This window comes from Gorilla gorilla, chromosome 18, assembly GCF_029281585.2.
Source record: "Gorilla gorilla gorilla isolate KB3781 chromosome 18, NHGRI_mGorGor1-v2.1_pri, whole genome shotgun sequence".
NCBI classification, from domain to species: Eukaryota; Metazoa; Chordata; class Mammalia; order Primates; family Hominidae; genus Gorilla; species Gorilla gorilla.
Window position 1 is genome coordinate 115,204,180 of NC_073242.2, and position 21,266 is coordinate 115,225,445.

Consider the following 21,266-nt stretch of genomic DNA (forward strand, 5'->3'; position numbering starts at 1 on the left):
AAACCATTAGAGGCTGGGCGCGGTGGCTCACACCTGTATTCCCAGCACTTTGGGAGGCTGACGTGGGCAGATCACTTGAGGTCAGGAGTTCAAGACCAGCCTGGCCATCATGGTGAAACCCCATCTCTACTAAAAATACAAAAATTAGCCGGGCATGGTGTCACATGCCTGTAGTCCCAGCTACTCCAGAAGCTGAGGCAGGAGAATCACTTGAACCCAGGAGGCGGAGGTTACGGTGAGCTGAGATCCTGCCACTGCACTCCAGCCTGGGCGACAGAGCAAGACTGTCTCAAAAACAAAAACAAAAACAAAAACAAAAACAAAAACAAAAAAACAACCAAACAAACCATAAAAACCACACACACACACACACACACACAAACATTAGATCTTGTGAGACTTATTCACTACCATGAGAACAGTATGGGGAAAACCACGCCAATGATTCAATTATCACCACGTGGCCCCACTCTTGACACGTGGGGATTATTACAATCCAAGATGAGATTTGGGTGGGGACACAGCCAAAGTATATCACCAGGGTCTGCTAAGCACTGAAGGCCATAGTGCTTGTTCATATCTTCCTTTTAACATCTATTTCCTTGTACTGAAGATATGTGTTAATATCTATGTGAATTATTTGAGAATGAAGAGTGGGATCTTTTTTATTATTTATTTATTTTTGAGACAAAGTCTCACTTTGGTCCCCCAGGCTGGAGTGAGATGGTGTGATCTCAGCTCACTGCAACCTCCGCCTCCCGGGTTCAAGCAATTTTCCTGCCTAGGCCCCCCAGGTAGCTGGGATTACAGGTGCCTGCCACCATGCCCAGCTAATTTTTGTATTTTTAGTAGAGACAGGGTTTCACCATGTTGGCCAGGCTAGTCTCGAACTCTTGACCTCAGGTGATACACCTGCCTCAGCCTCCCAAAGTGGTGGGATTACAGGCGTGAGCCACCGTGCCTGGCCTGGGATCTTTTGTTTATTATCATTTTTATTTGTTGTTCAAGCAACTGTATGATAAAAATCAGACAAACAACTATATATATATATAACATATATATTATATATATTATACATATTATATAATGTATTATATATATTATACATATTATATAATGTATTATATATTATACATATTATATAATGTATTATATATTATACATATTATATAATGTATTATATATTATACATATTATATAATGTATTATATATATTATATATTTATTATATATAATATATATAATAAATATATAATATATATTATATATAATATATATGATATATATGATATATATATTATCATATATACGATATCATATTATATATAATATATATATCATATATATTATATATATCATATATAGTATATATGATATATGTTATCATATATATTATATCATATATCATATATAATATATGTTATCATATATATTATATCATATATCATATATAATATATATCATATATATTATATATGATATATATTATATATATGATATATATTATCATATATATGATATCATATATCATATATATTATATATATATATTTTTTGAGACAGAGTTTCACTCTTGTTGTCCAGGCTGGAGTGCAATGGTCCCATCTCGGCTCACTGCAACCTCCGCCTCCTGGGTTCAAGCGATTCTTCTGCCTCAGCCTCCTGAGTATCTGGGATTACAGGCGCCTGCCACCACGCCCGACTAATTTTTGTATTTTTAGTAGAGACGGGGTTTCACCATGTTGATCAGGCTGGTCTTGAACTCCCGACCTCAGGTGATCCACCCACCTCAGCCTTCCAAAGTGCTGAGATTACAGGCGTCAGCCACCGCACCGAGCCAGAGAGACAACCATAAATCACTAGTGAGTTTTCACGTCCCCCAGTTTCTATCCAAGTGCAGATATCACTTTTCCATGGTTAAAATTATAGCACAGACACTATATTGTATTGTTTTCCCCAATTTTTTGTTATAAAAATTTTCAAACATAGAGAAAAGCTGAAATATATAGCACTACTTAGAGCCAACAATAGTAAACATTTTGCCATATTTGCTGTCTCTCCCTGAATGTTTATGTGTGTACATGATTTTATCTTTTGTTGAACCATTAAACAATAGTTTACAGACATTATGGCCTTCACTCCTCAACTCTTCAGAATGCATCTCCTCACAATAAGGACATTCTCTCAATGAGCACAGTATAATTATTACACTATAAAATTACCAATAATTCACGAAGATCACCCATATCCAATCCATATTCAAATGTCTCCAATTGTCAACAAATAGTAAAACCAGCTTAAAAGACACATCAGGATCTAAGCAAGATGACACATTGTATTTGGTTATGTGTTTCTAGCTCTTCTATTTTGGAACAATCCCTCCCTACCACTTATATTTTTCTTTTCTTGTCTTTCTTTCTTTCTTTCTTTTTTTTTGAGACAGAGACTCGCTCTGTCGCCCAGGCTTGAGTGCAGTGGCGCGATCTCGGCTCATTGCAACCTCCATCTCCGGGGTTCAAGTGATCTTCCCACCTCAGCCTCCTGAGTAGCTGGGACGCCTGGCGTGCCACACTACATCCCACCAATTTTTGTATTTTTAGTAGAGTTGGGGTTTCATCATATTAGCCAGGCTAGTCTCCAACTCCTGACTTCAAGTGATCCGCCCGCCTCGGCCTCCCAATGTGTGGGATTCCAGGCATGAGCCGCTGCGCCTGGCCCACTTATATTTTTCATGGCATCCCATTTATGAAGAGACCAGGCTCCCTATTTTATGTAACGTGGGAATGGATCTCCCTGTTAATCTCCTCTGCTCAGCGTAGGGTCTAGCAAGAGCAGACTCTCTGTAGGTGTTTGTTGAATAAATGAAACCAATAGTAATGGTTATTAATAACAATCCCAGTAGCCAATTTTTATTGACTATTCTCTTGGCCAGTGTGCTCACGTTAATCTAATTTGAACCTCACAGAAATCTTACGCGTTATGACATATTTGTCTTATTCACAGGTGAGGAAACCAAGGCTTAGGGAAGGAAAGTCGCTTGTCTGAAATCACAGCTAGAAAAGGGGCCAAAACCCAAGGGTGGACCCACTGGCTGGAAAACAGTGCAGTTAGGCAGGGGCCCCTGTTTCTTAATAATGAATGAACCAACGACTCCCAAGGCTGGTTTGCCCGTGCACACGCACGCACGTGTGCAACACGTAGCACTTGCTGAGTGCTACTTGCCAGGCCTCATCTCAAGCACTTTACGCGTGCTTTTATGCCCTACGTTTCGTTTTTGTCTGTTTTGCTTTTTTCCCCTAATGCCTAGCCAAAGGCGTGGCCCAGGCGCCCAGGCAGGACTTGGGGAGTGAATGAAGAGTGAACAAATGAATGAATGCGCGGCAAAGGGATCTTCATAAACCAGACCCTCCTCGGGGATCTAATGCGAACACTCCCGAGGCCCGGGCCCAGGTACGCTGAGGGCGGCTCGTGGGCCCCGGGCCGACCTCAGCCCGCGGCTCCCGGGCTCCGGGGGCCCAGGTGGCCCCCAGTAGCTGAGGAGCCGGGCCCGCCGGCGCCTTGGCGTTGCCACCTCTACCTGCCTGCCCTCTCCCCTTCCGGATCCACAGCCAGGCCTCGGCGGGCTCCTAGTGTGCAGCCGCCCGGCCGCTTCCGCCCGAGGGTCGCGGGGCTCAGAGTCCGGCAGGCTCCAGGCGGGGCAGGGGATGTCCGCGGCCCGGCAGGCGCACGCCCACCTGTCGGCCGCGCAGGCGCAGCAGCGCGCCGGCCTCCCCGCGCCCCGCGGCGCGCGGCCAGTGCGCAGGCGCGGCGGCCGATGCGAGTGTGTATGTGCGGGCGAGAAGATGGCGGCGGCGGGGGAAGCAGCGTGAGCAGCCGGAGGATCGCAGAGTCCCAATGAAACGGGCAGCCATGGCCCTCCACAGCCCGCAGGTAGCCGCCGGTCTGCGCCTTCGGCCGGAAGGGGCCCGAGCCCGGGGCGGGCGGACGCCGCGGCGGGCGGGCGTCGGCGCCCTGCCCGGAGCGAGCGTGTGGGAGTGGGGGAGGGCGCCGGGACACGCTGCCCGGGCCTAGGCCGGAGCCACCCGCCGCCTCCGCGCCCGCCGCGCCTTCGTCCCCTGAGCCACCCGGACCCCTAGTCCCGGGGAGGTCGAGGGGCGGGGGCTCCGGGCCCCGCTTGGGGAGGGCGTGGAGGGCGCCGAACGGGTTAACCTCCCCGGGGCTGGACCGCGGGGCGAGCCCGGGGTGTGGAGTGGGGCCCTCCCCGCCGCGCCGGCCGGGGGAGGCGGCCCGGGGGCTCCGGGAGTCCCCTGGAGCGGCAGGGGCCCCAGAGCAGCTCAGGTTGCTGCCTCTGCCTGGAGCGAGCCTCAGAGATTTGGGGGTGCCCTGTTGCCCCTTTGCCCCAAAAGCTTCCTTTCTCAGCTTGATTGATGACGCGGGGGTTGCCGATTTTCTGTTTTTTAGATAGAAGTCGCAGAGTAGCGGCCTTGGGCTACTGTTGCAAAGAAAACTCGAAATAAGTCGCAAGGACCGTACTTTCACTTGCATTTGAGTGACATCCCTTGCACGAATCCATCCCAGCCAGGCTGACAACTAACGCACCCTGCCTGAACAGTATCTAAAGCTTAGGGGCCCTTTACAATAATCCCGTAGTGGAAAGAAAGAGCTCTTTTTGGGAGATGTGCGTGTAGAGTTAAGCTCTTATTCACCTCTCCCACCCCTTCTCTCACACCTTCTCCCCCCTCCGCCATTATAATTATTCTGGACAAAAATCGGCATGATGTATTATTTGTCAGCCTTGCTTTAGACTGCTAATTTGTTGACATCTGGTCCCTATAAATTGTTGCACACTTTTAAACCATCTCATTGTGTATTTGTATTAAATATGGGGAAATGAAACAAAGTAGCCATTCGGGAAACTGCGAGTAAAATCATAACCCTTCATAAGCAATTGGGTTTTGTTGCCCTTCTGCAGATGAAGTCAATCTGACTAGACCTCTTTTGAAACATGATTTTCGGAACTATTGTAATGAATGCGTGTTGTGGAATCTAAAATGCGAAAACTTTTTAAAAAATTAGATCTTACGACAAGCTTCAATTTTGTTAAATTAGCTGTAGTTTAGTTTGCATCAGAATTTCCCCCTTTAACGTTTTGTTCCCTTATACATTTACTTTTGTAAGTAGTGTAGGTCTTTGCGCCAAAAAAGGGATCAGTAGTTGAATAATTTTTACAAATGTATAGCACAAAGATTTTAAGAGATTTGGTGTATTTAGCTTTGTTTAGACCTTTCTATTAAAAAAAAAGATTTGATATTTGCTTTTTTCTCAACTTAAATCCTAATTAACTAGCTTATTGTTAGAATTGGTATGAACAATTATAAGGCTCCTTATGAATTAATGTGTAATATTCCTTGTGATTTTGACATGAAGAAAGCATCTTTAGGCATAGCTCACTTCCTTTATTTAATAAGCATCAATCACAATTCAAGGTTGATTGAAATGTTAATTAATGGGGATGGATAATATGTAAACTTAATTGTAACTTCGTTTGCATTCATTGTCCCAGTATTTACGTTTTATACAACAGTCTAAAGCGTTATACACATCTTTAGAAAATTGGAGTAGCAAAAGTTGGCGGAAGGTAAATGTTAGCAACACTTTGGGTTTATTCTTTTAAAGTATGATTTAAATGCTTTTAAGTTTTAGCATGGAGAAAGTAGCAAAGGAAATAGTTTGATTTCTCATAATTTTCTTTTTTTTTTTTTTTTTTTTTTGCGTTGGAATTTGGCTCTTGTTGCCCAGGCTGGAGTGCTGTGGTTATTAACCTATAAACTTTTTAATTTATTTTGAGATGGAGTTTCGCTCTTTTTTTTTTTTTTTTTATTTTTTTGAGACGGGAGTCTTGCTCTGTCTCCCAGGCTGGAGTGCAGTGGCATGATCTCGGCCCACTGCAACCTCTGCCTCCCAGGTTCAAGCGATTCTCCTGCCTCCATCCTCCCAAGTAGCTGGGATTACAGGCGCCCACCACCACGCCTGGCTAATTTTTTGTATTTTTATTAAAGATGGGTTTCACCATGTTGTTCAGGCTGGTCTCAAACTCCTGACCTCAGGTGATCCACCCGCCTCGGCCTCTCAAAGTGCTGGGATTATAGGTGTGAGCCACTACTGCGCCTGGCCGATTTCTCATGATTTTCATTTTAAAAGAATAGTAATGGAAACAAGTAATGGAATCATGTATGACAGGATTTAATTACTGGTTCCTGCTCCAGTCATTCTGAGCGTTTTAATAAATTTGTTTTATTTGGTTGCCTACTGTCCTAAGAGTCTTGCAGCCTTAATGGCCATTCATTCATTCGGCAAATACTGATTGTTTATCAGATATTAAGCGCCATGATATGTATATTACTTGTTTATGTTGGGAATAACAACTGCAAATTGAAGGTCTTATTTTAAAATTGACTTGTTAAATTTGTCACTGAGAATAATGGGAGGTGGAAAAAGTTACAGTTTAAAAATGTTTACAGGCCAGCGCGGTGGCTCGTGCCTGTAATCCCAGCACTTTGGGAGGCGCAGGTGGGTGGATCACTTGAGGTCAGGAGTTCGAGATCAGCCTGACCAATATAGTGAGACCGTGTCTCTACTAAAAATACAAACATTAGCCGAGTGTGGTGAAGATCGCCTGTAGTCCCAGCTACTTGGGAGGCTGAGGCAGGAGAATCGCTTGAACCCGGGAGGCGGAGGTTGCAGTGAGCCGAGATCATGCCACCGCACTCCAGCCTGGGCGACAGAGGAAGACTCCCGTCTCAAAAAAAAAAAAAAAAAAAAAGCGAAACTCCATCTCAAAATAAATAAAAAAGTTTATAGGTTAATAACCCTATTTCCGTATATTAGAAAGTGTTGGTTGATCCCTGTTACCTGTATTGAAGTGTAATAGTGAAGAATTTGGAAACATTTTGAGACCGGTAACTCAACATTTTAGCAAAGACAAATAAATGAACTTCAGCAGTTGAAGTGTAGGTCCAAGTGAATATCCTTGTCACTGAGGGGACCGGTTAAATTATTTGGGGTAATTAATTTGAAGCTATTAGTTTTGCCTTACACCGAAAAAATATTTGTGATTATTGATGTCATTTATAGTGAAATCTCCACAATAATGCTTCCTACACCCAATTTGAATGTCATGCAGTTGGCTTCTGTCCTTGTCTCTGCATAGACTCACCCCAGTCTCTTTTTTACCTTGTAATAGCAGGACCTCCACATTTTACATGATGGAAAGTCTTGGGTTCCCTCTCTAGCATATGGCTGAATGTTACCGTATTGCTGAATATCTGTTTCTAGCCAACAGCTGGATTAGTGTTAATTCTTGAAAGAGATACATTTTTATTAGAATCTCAAGTAATGAGCAGCTGAAGTAAATACAATTGTTTGAAATGTTGACAGGGCATTTGGAGATAACAGTTTTCCTTTGCATAGTGATAGCAAGCTATTTAAACATGTCCTAAGAGTAGATGTTTTAAGTTTGTGAGTCAGTGGTCACCTTAGTGGTTTGTACAGATGGCCTGAGCAGCCGCCCCGTACCAGGACCTCACCTTCATGCTCTTGAGCCCATCTCATTGAGAGCACAGCGCACTGAAATTACAGTGAATACTAAGCGGGCCTACCACATTCTAAATTCCTCACTAAAGCAAAAGTTAGGACATGTATTCCAGTGTTCTGTTACGTGGAACTGATAGGATTTAAGCAGTGATTCACATAGGAAAACTTAAAGGAGAAAAGGATTACAAAGCTTAATGATTGCTGTTTAATGCCAAGCCTAAGCGGCACGTTGCATTGTGCTGTGCTCAGAATATAACATTCAAGTAATTGAGAAAAGTGGTATCATCTCCAATTGAATTAGTTACATCAGGGTTTTTGTTTCAGTTTTTTGTTTGTTTGTTTGTTTTTAAAGATATAATTTCAGACATGTAGGTACTTCCTGTTAATGGTTCCTGGTATTCAGGTGGCACATTAAACGTAGTTGCTGAGGACACTTACTACTGGTACTATACCAAAATATGAAACGTAGTGGGAAGAGCTTGCTTTTGAATTTGTAATTAGGCTGTTACTTTTCTATTTACTGCCACACATGCAAGAATCACCATCGCACAAAACAGATAAATCTGTTTGCAATGGAATTTGCTGGCCTTGGGCCATTGGATTACTGTCATTTGTCACTTTAGTGCGACTTCAGCAGTGTAGATGTTCATTTCCAGAGACTTATATGTGCTTGGACTGCAGTTTTCCTGTTTATTGAAGTGTTCTCCCAAAAGGTCTTTCTTTGACCATTTCTGTCAGTACAGGCTGGATGAAGAATTAGTGTAGGAAAATAAAGGTAGCCCATGGGGTATGTGTATAGTATTTGTTTCAAGGATCAGAAAATGTAGAATTTATCATAAACCTCGATGTGGAATCTTCAGATCCTAGATTTTTTCTGAACTGGCTATTTTCTGGCTATTTGAAAGCTCCTGGGCCATGATCCCATTTTCATCAGATGACTTGAGAACCCAGAAGCTCTACCAGCACTGCCATTCTGTCCCGTCTTGAAACATCATGCCCTGGTTGCCCTCTCCTGGAATAGGGCAGGTAAGGTGTTGAGATAGAAATGTGGTTTGGGGCTGTTACAGCCTGAATTCCTCGACTTTCCCTTTTGGGCTCACATGAGAATTGTTAGGAGAATGTGCATGTGGAGTGCGGGCCCAGCACCTGCTACCGTCTGTGCTGTAATGGTGGCTGCTCCTAAGAGTCCTCAGTCTCCTCCCCGTTGGGCTTGTGTCTACAGCCTTATCGGTTGTCATTCTTCGGATCCATTCTCAGTTTATTTTTCTGGTATTAGCTGGAGGGACATCTCCTTAAGCCTGTACTCTACGGCTCAGGAGTCTCAAAACCAGTCCATTTTGAAGTGAGAGTATCCCTAATAAAAAGGTGAGTGTCCCCACTCCTGTGCCTTGTTTTTTTTTTTTGAGACGGAGTCTCGCTCTGTCGCCCAGGCTGCAGTGCATTGGCAGTATCTTGTCTCATTGCAACTTCTGCCTCCTGGGTTCAAGTGATTCTCCTGCCTCAGCCTCCTGAGTAGCTGGGACTACAGGCACCCGCCACCATGCCCAGCTAATTGTTTGTATTTTTAGTAGAGACTGGGTTTCACCGTGTTAGCCAGGATGGTCTCGATCTCCTGACCTCATGATCCGCCCACCTCGGCCTCCCAAAGTGCTGGGATTATAGGCGTGAGCCACCACACCCAGCCACTCCTGTGCCTTTTGAACCTGATTTTTACTTCTAGCTGACTCCTCCCTCCGTCCCTTTCTCTCTTTCTTTCTTCCTGATCTGATGGTGCTAGATTTTTGTTTTCCCGTTTGTCTTTGTTTTATGAAGATGTGCTCCTTTCCATTTGTGTATGTTGAGTACAGACATATGCCCTTGCTTGCTTTTTTTTTTTTTTTTTTGAGACAGTCTTGCTCTGTTGCCCAGGCTGGAATGCAGTGGTGCGATCTTGGTTCACTGCAGCCTCTACCTCCCAGATTCAAGCGATTCTCCTGCCTCAGTCTCTCAAGTAGCTGGGATTACAGGTGCCTGCTACCACGCCCAACTAATTTTTTTGTATTTTTAGTAGAAACGGGGTTTCACCATGTTAGTCAGGCTGGTCTCGAACTCCTCACCTCAGGTGATCCAGCTGCCTCAGCCTCCCAAAGTGCTGGGTTTACAGGCATGAGCCACCGCAACTGGCCCAATTTTTGTATTTTTAGTAGACACGGGTTTCACCATGTTAGGCTGGTCTTGATCTCCTAACCTCAGGTGATCCGCCCGCCTTGGCCTCTCAAAATGCTGGGATTACAGGTGTGAGCCACCACGTCCGGCTAATTTTTTTGTATTTTTAGTAGAGATGGGGTTTCACCATGGTGGTCAGGCTGGTGTGGAACTCCTGACCTTAGGTGATCCACCTACCTTGGCCTCCCAAAGTGCTGGGATTACAGGCATGAGCCACAGCCCCCAGCATCCCTACTCATTCTTTGAAAAAAACAATTTGTTGTTGTTTTGTAGAGACAGGGATTTGCTGTGTTTCCCAGGCTGGTCTTGAACTCCTGGCCTCAAGGGATCCCTTCTGCCTCAGCTTCCTAAAGTACTGGGATTACAGGTGTGAGCCACCGCGCCTAGCCTCCCTATTCATTCTGCAAGTATCAGTCTTTTTACTTTTGATAGGACATGTTGAAGTTTTGATTAAAAATAGAAGAGGATTTGAAAATGAAGTTCAATTCTAGAGGTTTTCGAGATTCCTGCCCAATATAAAAAACTTCTGATACATTAAAACAATTTTTTTATACTTCATTTTTTAGAGCAGTTTTAGGTTCTCAGCAAAATTGAGAGAAAAGTACAAAGAGTTCCTATATACCCCTTCCGTTGATATTTTAAGTAATAATTTCCCTTACATGGCTGCAAAGACTATATATATATTTATATGTATTTACTTGTATATATATTTATACTTATATATATTTTTATATTTATATATATATATTTTTTGAGACGAAGTCTTCCTCTGTCACCCAGGCTGGAGTGCATTGGCGCAGTATCGGCTCACTGCAAGCTCCGCCTCCCGGGTTCACGCCATTCTCCTGCCTCAGCCTCCGGAGTAGCTGGGACTATAGGCGCGCGCCACCACGCCCAGCTAATTTTTTGCATTTTTAGTAGAGACGGGGTTTCACGGTGATAGCCAGGATGGTCTCCATCTCCTGACCTCGGGATCTGCTCACCTTGGCCTCCCAGAGTGCTGGGATTACAGGCTTGAGCCACCGCGCCGGGCCAAGACTATATATATATTTATTCAAGACCTGAAGTAGGCTTTCTGGGTAGATCTGATCATTGGAGAAGGAGGAACATATTTATTACGAGATACTAAGCATTGTAGTAGTCATCATTTGAAGCCTATAAACTCTATAAACTGCATAGTTTAGAAAGTGCCTTAGCTTGTTTGAGCCTTTACAGCAACTCTGTCCTGTATTATTATAACCATTTTACAGATGAGTAAGGTAAGACCCAGAGAGGTTGTGGCTTAAGGTCAAATGGCTGCTGGCCATCAGGACCTTTTAAAAGCAGGTGTTTTGACTTCTAAATCCTTTGCTTTTTCTACTTTGCCAGACTGGTTTTCTGGAAGAGACTGATGAAGGCATAATCTTTCACACTGTGACTTCCCCTTAGTAGTTCCTCCATAAACATTTACAGAATGAATGAATGAAATGTGCATTTAAAAACTTTAATGTTACTAATTACAAAATTTGTTACTATAATATGTTACTATTCACTAAAGTTTGTGTGGGGTACATTTTAATAAAGTCGTTTATTTTATTTTCTAGTATAAAGACATGCTATTTTTAAGACACGAAAACAGCACAGACGTATTTAAAGTGAAAAGTAGAAGTCATTCCCTTCCTCTCTGATCCTTAATCGTCAGTTTGATGTGTGTCTTCTATGCTTTTTTCCACTGGAGTATTTTGTTGTTGTTGTTCCGTTGTTTCATAATATGGTCTGTTGTATCTAGTCACTCAACTTTATTGAGCAAACCTTGTTTTCAAAATTATTGAAAACATCCACTGAAGTCAGTTTTCTTAGGTTTACCTAATTTTGCCAGGGAATGAAGCAGATATTCTGGAGATTAAAGTGGCTTATCAGGATCCAGTGTGCAGGGGATTGTGGAAGTGCTGTCACAACTTATAACATGTTGTCCAAACAGTTTTTTTTTTCCTTAAGAAATATTTTGGGCCAGGTGCAGTAAGTGACTCACGCCTGTAATCCCAGCAATTTGGGAGGCTGAGGCAGGCGAATCACTCAAGCTCAGGAGTTTGGGACCAGCCTGGGCAACATAGCAAAACTCTTTCTCTACAAAAATACAAAAATTCGCTGGGCATGGTGGTGCTCTCCTGTAGTCCCACCTACTTGGGAGGTTGAGGTGGGAGGATCGCTTGAACCTGGAAGGTGGAGATTGTAGTGAGTCGAGACTGTGCCACTGCACTTCGGCTTGGGTGACAGAGCGAGACTCTTACGTCAAAAAGGAAAATATAAGAAATATTTTGAAGACTTCCACCCCCTTAGTGGTAGTCATGCTGTCCGGTGTTCATATTGTAAAAAGAGGTCTGGCTGGGCGTGGTGGCTCACACGTGTAATCCCAGCACTTTGGGAGGCCGAGGTGGGTGGATCACCTGAGGTCAGGAGTTTGAGACCATCCTGGCCAACATGGTAAAACCCCATCTCTGCTAAAAATACAAAAATTAGCCGAGTGTGGTGGCGGGCACCTTTAATCCCAGCTGCTCGGAGAATAGCTTGAACCCGTGGGGGCAGAGGTTGCTGTGAGCCAAGATCACGCCACTTCACTCCAGCCTGGACGAAAGAGTGAAACTCCATCTCAAAAAACAAAAAAGGAGGTCTGATTCACATTCAGATTCTTGTCCATCCATTGCCTTTGCACTAGATTTATGAGAGGACAGACTTTTTATTAGTTGGAGATTGGTAAGTCACCTGCCCTAGGGAATAATGAGAAACTGGGTAATTAACCTGAATTTTTCTCCATCTTCTTCAAAATCATGTTTTTGTCTTCTGTCACTTTGTTTCGTCAGAGTACTGCAATGGCAAAAAACAAAACACTTCCCAACTCAGGTCCCACTCCTGAGAGATAACCACATTTAACTACTTCTGACTTGTAATAAAATGCAAAATCAGGGCTTCCAAGTGTGGTTTACTATTTTGTTTAGAATTAATTTGCAGAATACTAGACACTTTTTTTCAGAACCACATATGAAGGACTTTATATCTTTTGTGATTGTTCACAGATTTTGCTGGCCGGACGTTAGGAGTATAGAGCTGAAGAGAGAATTCCTGTGCTTTAGAGGTTTGCTGGGTAGTGAGGGAGAGAAGCAGGCTAATGGCTGGGTGCATCCAGTTTTAGGGTGGTTAATTCCTGTAACACAAGTGTGAACAACATAGTCAAGAACATTCATTCATTCGTTTGTTCATTCATTCAGCAAATAGTTACGGAGTGGCTGCTGTGTACCAGGCACTGAGGAGGGAGTGATGAGCGAAAACAGGCATTGTTTCTCTCGTGGAGGAGTTTATGGGTCCATTGAGGAAGACAGCTTGCTAATCAGATAATCACAGTTACGTACATGTCACTCCAAACTGAGAGATGTTTCCCAAAGGAAGGGAACACAGTCTGAAGTCAGAGAATGGTTCCCGTGGAAGTGACGCGTTTACAGCATGAGACAGTGAGGACAGCATGTGTGGTGGACCTTTGGCTGGAGGAAATTTGGAGCACTTTGGAGAACTCAGCAAGGACTTGTGTGTCTTGGGCACAGAGCTGAAGGGGAGGGACAGACGCACCATCCAACCTTGCAGCCTTTGTTAGATGTCACTGTCTTTATTCTGAGAAAAGTGTGGAAGAGGGGGTGGTACAACATTTGACCGTGGAACCTCATAATCACATTGCCTTTTGGGATCATACTCTGCCCAGTGAAGAATAGACTCACGGGGTCGCAGTGGCCGTAAGGAGATCATTTAGGGCAGGGTCCTTGGACTTTTGACTCGGAGGGTGCCGTGGAGGTGGAGAGAAGTTGCGTGACTCAGGAGTTAGGTATAAGGTGTTTCAAAAAAGGAGGAGAGTGGGACTGAATGTTGGGCAAAGCTGGGAAGATGTCTCTTCTAGAACGGTGACATTTGAGCTGGAGTTTTCCAGGCAGAGAAGCACACGGACAAGGGCGTGTGGAGGAGAATGTGCAGAGGAACTGTCTCAAAGCCTGCAGCCTGTTTGGGAAACAGATAGATTTGTGGCTGAAATGGTGTGTAGGGTGAAGTGGTTAGCCGGGAGTCTGGAGAGGAGAAATAAAGAGTTTGATAATCCAAGCTCAGGACTGAGTTAAGTTGGTAGCAACACTCTGTGTGTTAAGATTGCTGGTTGAGGCCGGGTGCGAGGCTCACGCCTGTAATCCCAGCACTTTGGGAGACTGAAGTAGACGGATCACTTGAGGTAAGGAGTTTGAGACCAGTCTGGCCAACATGCTGAAACCCCATCTCTACTAAAAATGCAAAAATTAGCCGGGCATGGTGGCGCATGTCTGTAATCCCAGCTACTTGAGAGGCTTAGGCAGGAGAATCGCTTGAACCCGGGAGGCAGAGGTTGCAGTGAGCCAGACTGTGCCACTGCACTCTAGCCTGGGCAACAGAGCAAGACTCCATCTCGGAAAAAAAAAAAAAAAGATTGCTGGGTTGAGTTGATTGTGCAGGGGTCTTACTTAGATGCTTCGAAAGTTGTCAGGGATTTGATTCTTTAGGCTCTCCTCCATAGCTGGGACTCTACTCTCTGCTCATTTTGGCATCTTAAGCCTCATAACTTTGAGGGGAAAGAAGTAGGGCATTTCTTTTGGGGACTTCTGAGACAGATTAATGTGAGGCAAGTAGCCCTTCAGTGTCCTCAGTGATAATTGGATAGAGTAGTTGGGGAAGGTCATTTAGGGACATATTCCCTTTATTTTGAGGGGGAGGCACCTTTAAAAACAAGCATCTGTCCCTTGATTATATTCGTAGAAAATATTAAGAAAAACTTAGGTGACTTGTTACCTTATTTTAAATGTTTCCTGTAGTACTTTTGGTAGTAAACTTTAGAAATTTGGAATCATTGGATTTAACAGCATTTTTAGGTTTGTGATCCTCGAGTGCCCTCTTCTAATACCAGAATCACCTGGCACCCTGGGTGCCACCAAGAGGCACTGAGTAAGGATCCCTGTGAGCAGGTCCCCAGGCCGTCTCAGCCAGGCTCAGGTTGCAGATCGTCTGCATGGGTTTGTGTACAGCTTTTTTTGTTTTAACTTGTTGAGCACTTTCCCATGAATAGCAATAACGAAATCGTATTTTGGACAAAGTGTTACATCTCCAGTCTAGGTTAGGTGTGAACAACAACAAAAATATGAATTGTGCCCCTCACTCTGAGTGTGATCCTCACTTATTTTAGCGCTGAGTGGAATTGTGGAACAGTTGTGAGCAGACGAGAAACCTGACATTATGCCACTTTGAAGAGCTGTCATGTTGTGTCTTCAGAACGAGATTTCAGTTTGGTTTGGCATTCATTAAGTCCATGATTATGCCTTTTAAACTAGCATTTACCCAGCACTTGCTCTGTGCCAGGGCCCGTGTTGGGATTTATAAGTTGCAAAAAACATGTTTTTAAAAATGTAAGTACACATGTGTTCCCCAGAACCTGAAGAGCTGCTCTGGCCGTTGCTCTGCACCCCACATCTTGAAATAGGACTCTTGTGGACAGCATGGGATCAGCACACTCCCCCACAGCTCAGTGTAACTGTGAGCATCTGATGTCCCAGAGAACTGGAACTTTATAATTCATCCTGAAGCCTGGTTGTCACCATCTCTGAGGATGTGTGCATAGCATTAAGCCAGTTTACCATCGGGAGTTCCTGCTCTCTTTTGCTGTTGTTGCTCATGGATTCGTCAGGTGAGGAAATTCTAGTCTCTAGTTTTTCCCAAACTGGTGCTGAAATAATACGCTTGGTTCTCTGTTGCTTCTTACCTCTTTGCTCTTCTGTGCCACAACAATGTATTCTAAGTTAGGTGCCAGCAGCAGAAACTTTTCTTCCACCTATAACTAGAGTTTTCGGTGTGAGAAAGGGCTAGCTTTTTTTTTTTTTTTTTGTCTGAGATGGAGTCTTGTTCTGTCACCCAGGCAGTGGCAAGATCTCAGCTCACTGCAACCTCTGCCTCCGGGGCTCAAGTGATTCTCTGGCCTCAGCCTCCCGAGTAGCTGGGATTACAGGTGCGTGCCACCATGGCTGGCTAATTTTTGTATTTTTAGCAGAGACGGGGTTTCACCATGTTGGCCAGGCTGGTCTTGAACTCTTGACCTCAAGTGATCCGCCTGCCTCAGCCTCCCAATGTACTGGGATTACAGGCGTGAGCCACCGCGCCCGGTGGCTTTTGCTTTTTAAGGTGGACAGAAACACCTTGCAGCTGTGCTTCGTTGCCCTTGCTGCTTTTGGGTGGAAACATAGACTTAAGTTAGCATATTCATCAGTTGATCTCTTTTCTGTGAGAAGGGAAAGAAAACGCAGTATTTTGTGTGTATGGCAGGCTTTGAGGGCCCTTATACGTTGATTCTGTAGATGCCCTGTCCTTCCTCAGGAGGCAGTCAGCTGTGTACAGAGTCCCGTGTGGTCCTGTCCTGAGAGCAGCGGAAGGAAGACGTGGCTCTGCCTGGGGAGACTGTGCTTTTTGCAGAGGCCACCACCACATGGATGAGCCGGAAGCAGCCGCCGGCCTGGCTGCTCTGTCGGGTCAGGAAGGCTTTCTTGAGTCTGGTGTGGTCTGGCACCCCCAGTGTCGCCACTGCCTAGCACAGTGGGCACTCAGGTGTTTGTCTGTTGGATCGGTTAATTGGCAGGGACCAGTTGAAGCAAACAGAGAACAGCTGGTTGTCATTCGCTGTTTTCAGGACTGCTTATGGTTGTTTTTGGTGTTTCTATAATAGTTCTAGGCATGAAGTTCAGGACCACAGCATGCAAGACCACGAGGGACAGATTTGCCGTCTATAGAAATAGTAATGAGAGCTGATGAAGAAGAGGTGGCTGCTTCCCACAGTATCCCATTGATTGTCATTTCTGCATTTAGAATGCATGAGTGACCCCTAAGCTGCTCTTCAGGTTCTTCAGTGCTCTCTTTACCTCTGTTGTGTAGTTTCTTGACTCCAGGTGACTGACCCGCACATCACATATAAGTTATTTGGTTTTATTTCTTGGTCTCTTTCTCAGCAAGTGTAGTCAGGAGATGATAGGACACTTAGCAATGCAGAGAGAATGCCTTCACCAGAGTTACCAGCAAGTGCTTGGCTGTGGGGGCTCCGTGTACTAAAGCTCTTCCAGGACTGTTAGTGGGCATGCCAGTGATCTATCTTCGCAGGCCTGCTTACAGCAAATGCAGCTGTCCCCCAAATCCAAGAACCGTGGAGCAGCCAGCCTTTCCAGTACAGGGCCCAATTATGTGTCACCAGTGAACATGGAAAGAGCTTTTTGGTTGGTTTGCCGCAGTTAGTTTATCTTTCCCCCACCTTTGTGACCTTAGATATCTCAGCCAAAGCCACTATTCACCCACTAGTTATTTATTGATCTCAGCTATGTGCCAGGCATTGTTGGTACAGAAATGGAGGGGAACGCATTGTCTGTCCCCGAGACCCTCTGTGTGTAGACAGGCTCGCCCCCTTGTCCCTGTGGTTTGCTCCCCTACTTTCAGTGAGTCTCTGTGCCTGGGCCATCTTCTTAGGCCCACTTTACCCACCTTTAAAATTGCGCCCTCCTTCACACTTGTCACCCTGTCTCCTTGCTCCCTCTCCAGAGCACTTCACACCTAATACCCTACATACCCGGTATCCTGACATGTGTATCTGGTTCACTCTCTTGTCCTCCCCCAATGTAAGCTCCGTGAGGACAGGGGTTTTTGTTTGCTTTGTTCACTGCCAGGGCCCCTAGTTCTAGAATGTGGTGAGTGCTCAGTAAATATTTATTAACAAACACGTTCGTGAAAGACATACCACAGTGGACATATTCAGAAGCCCACAGTCTAGTGTGGGAAAGAAGCTAGAGAATCAACTGTTAGGATCCAGAATTAGAGAGACTGTCACAGGAGAGTCCCCGGGGACACCTTGGCTCATGTTTGTGAGGAAAATAGTTCACAAAGATGAGCCTTTGGAACTGAGTTCTGTAGTTTGCAGAGTCAGCCAGGCCGGCAGGGTCCCAAGAGAAGGGCGCCCAAAGCAGAAAGACCTGGCGTGTGCCGTGTCGCTGAAGTGCATTTGGGACGTGGAGAGTTGTCAGGGCTGCAGCGCTGGGGGTTGGCTGGGAAGGTGGATGGGTGCGTCTTGTAGGTTCTGCTAGAGCCTTTTAGCCTGAAAAGTTCTGGGAGACTAGAAAGGCTTTTCCTGGGCACCAGAATAGTAAGGTTCAGTTGAGCGACAGCTCTGTGGTGGCCACATGCAGTTTGGAGGGTGAGGGGTGAGCACAGAGGCGGAGGTAGATTGTTGCAGAGACCCAGTTGAGAAGCGTGGAGGGCTTGAACAGTGCCTAGAGGAGGGGCAGGCCTTAGGGTGGCGGGAGGTGGGTGGCTGGCGGGAGCCAGCTCGTTGTGGTGTGTTCATGGTATAGTAGTTTCTTCCTTAAAATGTGGAATGATACTTGTTTAGTAAAATGTTTTTCTCACTTCTTCCTCTTTTTTAGAGATGGGGTCTGGCTCTGTCATCCAGGCTGGAGTGAGTGGCACAATCGTAGCTCACTCCCTGCACCATCTAACTCCTAGGCTCAGGCCATCCTCCCTCCTTAGCCTCCCAAAATGCTGGGACTACAGACGTGCGCCACCATGCGTGGCTTTGCATTTCTTATATTGTTGAATGTTTTTCCATTAAATATTTTCCTTTGCGATTGTTGTTTTTTTTTTTTAGATCTCAAGAGCCTTAACTTAATCTTCAGCATTGTTTTTTAAGGACTGCAGCGTATTCACAAGTTATAGTTTCTGCATACTAAAAATGGTAATGTTTGGCAGGTTTTTTTGGTCCAATTTTTAGTTGTTAGTTGTGAATTTATCTTATTTCCTACAGCAAATTAAGCACGTTATTGTAAACTGGAAGATGAACGTCCTTAATTCATTGATTATTTTTGGGGTGAAGGGAGAGATATATTTTGCTAAGGGGTGTTAAGAAGATACTTAGTGGATATTTAAAACGTGAATTTTTTTAAATTTTAAAAGTAATATCAAAAACAAGTTCTACATATGAGATGTTTGAAAAATATTTAAAAAGGTCTGTTTATTATTATTATTATTATTATTATTTTTTTTTTTTGAGATGGAGTCTTGCTCTGTCGCCCAGGCTGGAGTGCAGTTCACAGTCTCGGCTCACTGCAACCTCCGCCTCTCGTGCTAAAGCGATTCTCCTGCCTCAGCCTCCTGAGTAGCTGGGACTACAGGCATGCACCACCACGCCTAGCTACTTTTTATATTTTTTAGTAGAGATGGGGTTTCACCATATTGGCCGGTCTGGTCTCGACCTCCTGACCTCAAGTGATCTGCCCGCCTAGGCCTCCCAAAGTGCTTGGATTACAGGCGTGAGGCACCACTCCCGGCCCATTTATAAAATATCAATAAGCTGACTTATGTTTGGTGAAGGCCAACTATTTCAGCTACTGCTGTAGATATCCAGGAAGATAACCAAAGCATCCTTACCTTTGTGTATAATGGATAGCTAAGGCATAAGAAACAACTGGGCACGTTACAAGATGTGTAATTAAGTGCTGAATTATGTGGTGCATGTGGCAGGGTCTTTTGTAGTAATTCAGAGAATGAAGATGGGTAATGAGCTAGTCTTGAGAAGGAATAGGATCTCCACCTCCCAAAGTGCTGGGATTACAGGCATGAGCCAGTGAGTCCACCTGGGTGACCGTACTACTTTATGTGAATTCTCTGGTCACTGCTGCCCAACTATCCTTTTATCTCCTTTTTTGCTTACCCCTTTTATGTGTTTGGGTGCCCTCCCTTTTTTTAAAAAAAACAAACAAGTAGAGCTCAGCTTTCTAACTGGCTTACACCATAAACTAGAGATTTAGTGGCTCATGTAACTAGAAATTCCAGAGGTAGATCAGGCTTCAGAGTTGGTTTAATTCAGCCATTTAATTACAGTTTTGAGGACCTGGCTTCTTTTCATTTTTTCACTTTTCATTTCTTCATCTTTTCATTCTGCATGTCAGTATTATCCCAGGGCTAGTTTCCCCCACGATGGCGGAATGGCCACAGCAGTTGCAGGCTTCACATTTGGGCACAGCCTCCGTCACACCAACCTGACCAAGAGAGTGAGTGTGCATCCCAGAATTTTAGGCAGTGTCCTGAGCTTCTTGCCCTTTGGGTCGTCCCTGAACCAGAGCACTGTGGCGAGGAGGGTGGTATGCCAAGCAGGGCTCCCATCTGGCCTGGGGGTGGGGGTGTGTTGACTTCTGAACTGGGGGACCACTATCCCACAGGGTAGGAAGGGGAGCTGGCCAGTTCGCTACTGTCCCACATGAGCGTAATGTCTCTCCCCCCTCTCCTTTTCCAGATATGCCAGTTCCTCCTGGACTCCTCAGACTGGAAGATTGTCCTTTCTCCTTGGCAAATCATCTGTACTATCTGATTGCATCTTACAGTCTTCTTTAAATATTATAGTTCCTTAACTGTTAATGTGTCTGTGCCTTGAGGTCAGCCTCAGGTTCCAATCCTGTTCATTTTGTTTGTGGAATCTCAGGCAAGGTTGGTTTCTCTGAACTTTTAAAGTTTTTTCATCTTCATTATTCAGCACATCTTTATTGGATTCTCAGTATTGTGCTTCAGTGGACGAAATACAGACTGACACAAGGAGATAACAGTTCATTCACAGGGACATAGGTAAATCAGAATTACTGTGAAATATGAACAGTGCTTTGGCAGAAATAGGGTTTAGAAACACTTCCTGAGGAGGTGATGCCTGCGTTGAGCTTTGAAGGACAAGTAGGACTTCTTCAGAGCATGGGGGAAGAGGGAGCTGCCTGCACGAAGGCTGATAAGCAGAATAATGAATAAATGCAGAGTTACCGGGATCTTAGGTGCACGACCTTCGGCAAGGTTGGTAGGCAGAGACGCCCATTACACCAAGTTGAAGAGTGAAGATTCTACCTTTATATATATACCTTACAATTACATGGGGAGTGACCGCATGTCCTGGTCTAAACTTATCCCAGCATAATTCATCGTAATGATCCTTTCACTCTGAGATATGCCTCTAATTTGGATGATAAATGGTTACACAACTTAAAATAGAAGTCCAGAGCCATAGGGACAGTCAACTGTGATAGCAGTGTGCTTGCTTCATAGTAGAGCCTTGGGATTACATGAGATAGAGCATAGCAGTGCTTCTCAAACTTAAAAGTCCGTTGAGAATCAGCTGCGGGTCTTGTGAATGTGCACATTTAGATTCAGTACACCTGGGGTGGGCCCTGTGCGCTGTCTGAGCTCCTAGGTAATTCCTAGGCTGCTGGCCTGGTGACCTCACTTTGAGTAGCAGGTAGTGTTGGGCTTTGGGAGCTTCAGAGGGTCTGTGAAGTTCTGAAATCATAGGCAGAAATGTGTGTACATGCATTCTTTAGGGGGTGGGCCTAATTCCCTTACATCAGTTTCTCAGGAGGTCTGCTGCCACCC

The 21,266-nt window shown here is 44.8% G+C and overlaps 1 protein-coding gene and 1 long non-coding RNA gene across 3 annotated transcripts in view; both read left to right on the forward strand.

The window, feature by feature from the left end:
• Positions 1-3,763: 3,763 nt before the first annotated feature.
• The window catches only part of USP10 (ubiquitin specific peptidase 10), an 80,891-nt gene continuing 63,388 nt past the window's right edge, over positions 3,764-21,266 (forward strand). Inside the window, exon 1 of one of the 2 annotated variants that reach the window (XM_031002658.3) lies at positions 3,764-3,929. In XM_031002658.3, coding sequence (XP_030858518.2) covers positions 3,894-3,929 — 36 coding nt within the window. In that variant the 5' untranslated portion in view covers positions 3,764-3,893. Of the gene's footprint in view, positions 3,930-8,504; positions 8,619-21,266 lie in introns of those variants that run through there. The other variant, XM_055366691.2, reaches the window with a different exon arrangement.
• LOC134757524 (uncharacterized) lies at positions 8,629-20,380 on the forward strand. The gene is made up of 4 exons (XR_010131607.1): positions 8,629-15,519; positions 18,508-18,594; positions 19,808-19,909; positions 20,152-20,380. It is a non-coding gene; the product is annotated as an uncharacterized lncRNA (long non-coding RNA).